Source organism: Etheostoma cragini, chromosome 4 (assembly GCF_013103735.1).
Source record: "Etheostoma cragini isolate CJK2018 chromosome 4, CSU_Ecrag_1.0, whole genome shotgun sequence".
In the NCBI taxonomy this organism is placed as follows: Eukaryota; Metazoa; Chordata; class Actinopteri; order Perciformes; family Percidae; genus Etheostoma; species Etheostoma cragini.
Window position 1 is genome coordinate 10771210 of NC_048410.1, and position 6138 is coordinate 10777347.

General features: G+C 37.8%; 1 protein-coding gene across 2 annotated transcripts in view; it reads left to right on the plus strand.

Annotated features, from left to right (window-relative positions):
• The window catches only part of cpne5b (copine Vb), a 111269-nt gene that overhangs the window by 67427 nt on the left and 37704 nt on the right, over positions 1-6138 (plus strand). For both annotated transcript variants that reach the window (XM_034869387.1, XM_034869388.1), the window contains one exon: positions 5370-5433. In XM_034869387.1, the coding sequence (XP_034725278.1) occupies positions 5370-5433 (64 nt within the window). The remainder of the gene's footprint in view (positions 1-5369; positions 5434-6138) is intronic.

Below are 6138 nucleotides of genomic sequence, written 5' to 3' on the forward strand. Positions count from 1 at the left end.
CCTTTTTGTTCTTTTTGGACTCTGTCTTTGGTTAAATGCACCCCAGCTCTCTCTGTTTTTTGTCTTATTTAACTTTAACACCTCCCAGAAAAAAAAAATGCTTTTCTTACATGGTTATATCCAAGATCTAATTTTACATTTGCAACTTGTGCAAAACTGAAAACACCTTAAGGAGTCTTTTAAATGCTCAATTCTTTCTTTAACCTTTTCACCCTTCTCTCTTAGATCAAACCTATCATTTTTCTTTGTCAATGACGTGGGAATGTTTCCAGCCTTTCAAGCGAGCTGTTGCACAGAGTGAATCAATGAGGGGCTAAAAATCCCTTTGGTAGAGTGCTCTTCTGGAAGGCCTCCAGCACAATATCACTCTCAAGGAGTCTGATTATGTACAATGGCCCTTGGCCCTGGACACAGGTTTTTGTACTCTGCATAGACGCTATTATGTTTTTGTGCTTTTTGTTTGCTTAGGAACAGTTACAGTTTACACGTTACATGTATTAGTGTAAAACTTGAATGTGTATTCACACTAACCCTTTAAAAACACAAAATTTACATAATAACAAAAACAAACTAACCGATCGAGGCAGCGGTAGACAAGCAACCAGGGTTTTTGTCTAAATTAATCTAGTGACTTTAAAGAGAGCATAGACGGATGGCTTCAGTTCCCCGTTGGTATGGGCAGTCTAACGGCAATGTAAAGCTGTAGAAAAAAAATCTAGATATAGCATGCACTTGAACTGATAACATTTTTTAGGTGGGCCTTTTTCAGGTGGCTAAAATATGCTTTAACTGCTGCCCTCACTGACAGCTGTGCATCGCTTGGCTTCCATGCTCGTACCCCTGCCTGCTTCTCCTAACTGGGGGTGGGTCATCTTCTATAGGTAAAACAGTGACTACGGAAAGTTGCCTCATACAACCCAACTTAAATATTCTGAACTGTTTAATTATATGGGTACACAGCAGGCAACATTGTAAACTGGAAAAAGAACAAAGAGTAGCTTCCAAATAAGCCCAGTAGTTCCCATCCTTTCAATCCTTTTTCCTTTTCTTTCTCTGCTCATACGTATAAAGCCCTTGGCAAAATTAAATTAGCTATTTCTTATTCACAGCAGGTTTTATTAGCTTGCTTTAGTCTTTGACTCTCTGAAGATTCTTGTAATTACAGATTATCACCACTGTGATCAAAATGTGTGTAAGTGTGTGTGTGTGTGTGTGTGTGTGTGTGTGTGTGTGTGTGTGTGTGTGTGTGTGTTTGTGTGTGTGTGTATGTGTGTATGTATGTGTGTGTGTGTGTGTATGTGTGTGTGTGAGTTTATTCTCTGAAAGATTTGGGGCAAGTTTTATTTTTAGGTTTACATGTTCCTATAGGCGATATTATGTCTCTCAGTGTTCCTGTTTGTATGTGCACTGTCAATGTACAACTCTCGTTTGTTTAATATCGGAGGTTCAAAAGCACTTGTGTGCATTGTGTTAATGGATAGGTTATATTACGCATGCACCGCTGCTTTTACTCTTTTAAGACAAAAAAAGAATAAAGTTATTGAAAGAAGGTTTTTCTAATTTGCCCAGGTGCAGTTAAAAAAGTTCCTGTCAACCTGACACATTTATGAGATTATTGTTTCAGGTTTGTCAGTAATATGAGGGAGCTGTATTTTGTGTGGCATCCTCAGGGGGGCTATCCCTCCTAACTGCGACAAATTCTAATATAGTCTTTCTATATTTGCTGTCGATAGCACAGTGCAAATTACATATTATTCCATCATTTTCAGCTCCAATATTTTTCTTACCAATGAGATGGGTGGGATTTTTGGCATGCACCGGCATAAAAGAAATGCTGCAGGAGACAGATTGCAGTTTAATGCCAACTGTTTTGTTTTCCTTTCTGTGTGTCATCAAAAGAAATTATACATATATAAATATATATATATGTACTGTATAAAAATATCATTGCATAAAGAAAGTGAAACATCTTGAGGATAGCTTACACACACACATTACAGTATATCTCTGTAGAGATATTGCATAAGGGAAGATTGAAATGGTCTGTTAAAACACAGAAAAACACTTAAATATTAAGATTTTTGATTTTATGGAGCTATTTGTGTTGTTGTTATTAATCATTTTTTACTGAACCCACATGTTCTTCACATACAACTTTTGTGAAGCATACACATATTCTTCAGCTATTGGCCAGAAAGCATGGTATTATGGTTGTTCATTGTTGCCATAGCTGCTTCATAGTTAACTGCTTTGTTGATGATTGTAGAAAAGTTTGTGTGAGGAAGTGCACTCTCTAAACTCTTCCAGTCTTGTGCAATTGATCTGAAACCAGCATTAGATAATTCCCGTAACTTCTTTGGACTGTGAAAGGAAGCCTATGCAGACCACTTACAACCACAATGCCTCCCTATGTGGAACACTTTAAAACTAATAAGGCACATTATTCTTACTGTGACACACAGCCACACACAGCTGATAAATGAGGCAATTAACATGCATGCAGAATGACCACAGTAAACTCCATTTAATGGTCATCTGGTGAGACAGCTAATGGTCTGGGAGGTCTAACATACTGTCAGGTAGGCAGGTTATAAATTCTGTGGGGAAACAAGAGAAATGTTTTGTTAATATTATTTAATTGGAGAAATAGGCCTTAAATGGGAGCCTATTTTATTTCAACACATCTCATATTGACAACAAGGTAGAATAGATTCTGTATACAATTTTTAACTCAACTCAAGCTATGTAAACAACACTGTTGATCTAAAATGTGTTGCAGTGCAGGCCCAAAAAAGAAAAGAGAGAACAATGACAATAGACTAAAATCACAAACTCTCAATGTACACACACAGATAACCAACCAACTAAAGACGACAGACACACAGTCCCAGACCAAATCTGGCACTGTTGAAAACTAGTTGGTAGTATCACATTTAGACCCAGACCTTCTGTAGCGAGAGACAGGCCTTTGGTCAGAGGATCTCAAGTCTGTGACAGCATGGTATGAGGATAGTAGTACACTAGAGCAGCGGTCTTCAGTGTTTTTAGGCCAAGGACCCCTTGGCTTAAAGAAAAAGAGAAAGAGAGTAGGGACTACTCTCTGCAGACAAAAAAAGCTTTTCAATGCAGTTCTATGACTAAAAGGAAATAATTGAGGGAGGAGAGAGTTAGAGTAACATGGTCTTTCTTTCTTAATGACGCTAAAAGCCTTGGTATAGCATTCTCAACATGCTGGAGACAGAGTTAAAAGGTCTGAGTGATATACAGTAGAAAGTATAGAGTTGCAGTAATGAGGGGTGGATGTATATGAAGGTGATGACATTCCAAGTCATACACAGACATTAACAGTCCTGATTAAAGGCTTTTTTTGTTTATCCAAGGTCAATGCAGAATCCAATTTGATTCCTAAATTTGTCCCTGTGGTTTCATAGTGAATCAAGGTTTGGAGTAAGAACAAGCACTGTCATACCAGCTTTTAAGATGGCATCATTAAATTCATCAATGGAATTGCCACAATCACTGTTTTTCCTCTTACATTCCACTTTAATGTTTCACAAGGAGAAAATTCAGGCCTTGGACAGCAAGCCTTTTCTATCGTCCTGGTCTTTAAGGGGAATGAAGAGCCAGATAACCCAAAATGGAGGAAACTATTAGTTTCCTGAATAAGCTGAATTGAACCACCCACTTCAAAGGTGTTATCTTTTAATATCTCTTATAACCAAGCTAAGCTAGCTTGCTAACTTGATTATTGGCAGTTTGAGACATGGAGAGTTGAATAGCTGTTTTCTGACTCCTCTAACTCATTATTTGACAACATAGTGTACTATTCTGAAATAAAATGGGATGGGGCCAGTTAATGATCCACTGCAGAGAAAATATAAGAAGCTATGAGAGCTATTTCAATTGATTAACACAGCGGCTATGTCTGTTAGCGGTTGGGTAGAAAGTAAGTCCTGGTGGCAGTTATGTTAGCTTATTATAGTTATTTAGCTTGAACTATGGGTTTGTGTGTCATCAACAAAATGGTAAAAAGAAATGAAGACTCATTTGTCTTTTGAAAGCTGTATTTTTGAGACACTGGCTGATGGAGTGCAAAGTGTCTATGAATGTGTGTGCAAGATTTTTGGGGAGGAAAAGAACACTCAGTCATCGAGTTGAGCAGGATGGTTTCCCCATCTGAAGCGTCTTTTACTGTGTGGATCAAAGGTCTCCATCTACGTCGTAAAATCACACACCTCTGCACAAAGAGCAGAAAGCACTTATACACAGCTTGAGAACACTTTCTCTTGACCTCAGCATGTTGAGTGCAAAACCCACTCATGTCCATCAATTTTTTGTGGAAATTGTCACACCATTGCAGCTGGAAATACAAGAATATAGACATTCTTTTTCTGCAAAGAGGTTGTATTGAAGGTGTTTGGGTGGATGACTGGGCATGCTGTGTATTGTAGGTTAAGACTGCTACAATACTTTGTTAAGGTTAGTTTATTACAGTTATTTGGCCTTGACTCTATTGGGTGTTCTCAATAAAACTGAAAAGAAATAGTGTGGATGTATAGTATGTACAGGTAGCTTTGTCCATTTAAAGCACTCTAACCTCATTCAAGTCTTTATTTGAGCTTCATTTAAATTACTGTAATGTCACATGGTGCAATACCTTTCCTACTTATCTTATGAAATTGCAGACTTTTTAAGATGCACAGCAGTGGTAATAATACTTGATTTTCTAAGTATTCAAGCCTTATTGGATTGTACAGGAATGTGTCATTACCAAAAATGTAGAGTCTAGAAAGAAATTAGATCTGTTGCTTCATACAACTAGAAACATTTTCTAAAACAGGCTAGAAGTTGCTGTGACCAGCTCATGAACTCATAAACAAAGGTTATGAGGTCAAAGGCTTTGCTTCCTATGCTTTGAACAAGCCAAAAGACTGATTTGTCACTACAACTAAGTGTAAAAATGTGTATAATGAAGACAAGAGGTAATTAGAGCATTGGTGAGTAACATGAGCTGTGGTGTTGTGCGGTTTGAAAATCTGAGGGGGAAAAAGGTTTACAGTACTTTATAGCAGAGAAAGCTAAATTCCTCTGAGGTATATTATGTTAAGCACATGGCCCTGTTGAGTAATATTTAAAATTGTAATTAAATTAAATGCAATATCTTAAGTGAGAGTTTCTGTAAATGTAAATGTAAATGTAAAAATTTACTTCTAATTGACCTTTTGTTGTAGAGGATAATCAGGACTAATTCAAGGCTGGAAAATTACCATGCTTCTTTTCTTGCAATGTCTTTTAATGATCATTTAAGAGCCAAGAATGGACAAATCTAATTTTTGAAGCTCTTTTTGTTTTCTCTCTTTACTCCACAGAGGGATCCAAGGGAAGAAATGCGGCACTATCGTCTTGTCCGCAGAGGAGCTGAGCAATTGTCGAGTGAGTAAGCCATAATAATCTCCCCTGCCAAACACATTAGCAGGCAAACATCTGTCCGCAAAGCCTGGTTAAACAGAATTTGCTCATCAAGTTGATTGAGCTGGGTGGAAGCTTAGAGGGGCAAATAAAACCAGGTGCACAGCAATGAAATTTACAAAGAAAAGTTCTTGTTGACAAAGAAATACTTTTTCCGCCTAAAAAATAGGTTGTTACGTCTCCTCAGAGTTCAAAGGTCATTGTGACAAAATAAGCAAGTTTCTGAGGCTCCTACATTGCAAGCCACAGACATAGTGGGTCCTCTTCCTCTACTGTCCTTCGTTGTTCTTTACAAAAACATCTATTATAAATTATATATTTATTATTTTTCAATGAGGAGTAATGAATACAAATTAGTTGGTATATGTGCTGAAACGCAGGTAGCCTATAGTAGAGGCAAGTATTTATTCATACCAATCTACTGTGTCTATGAATCCATCTACCATCTACCTATCTACAGTACCTATCACACACTTGCGCTGAGTATGGGCCCAGAACATGATGGTTGAGTGCTGTCCGTAACCTCAACCAACACTGTGGGGTAAAGCTTGGATGCTCCACTGGGCTCCTAGCACACAGATTAGAAGAGGATATTGAAAAGCAAGAGAGTGCCACAGAGCCCTAAAAGAAAGAGAGAGAGAGAGAGAGAGAGAGAGAGAGAGAGAGAGA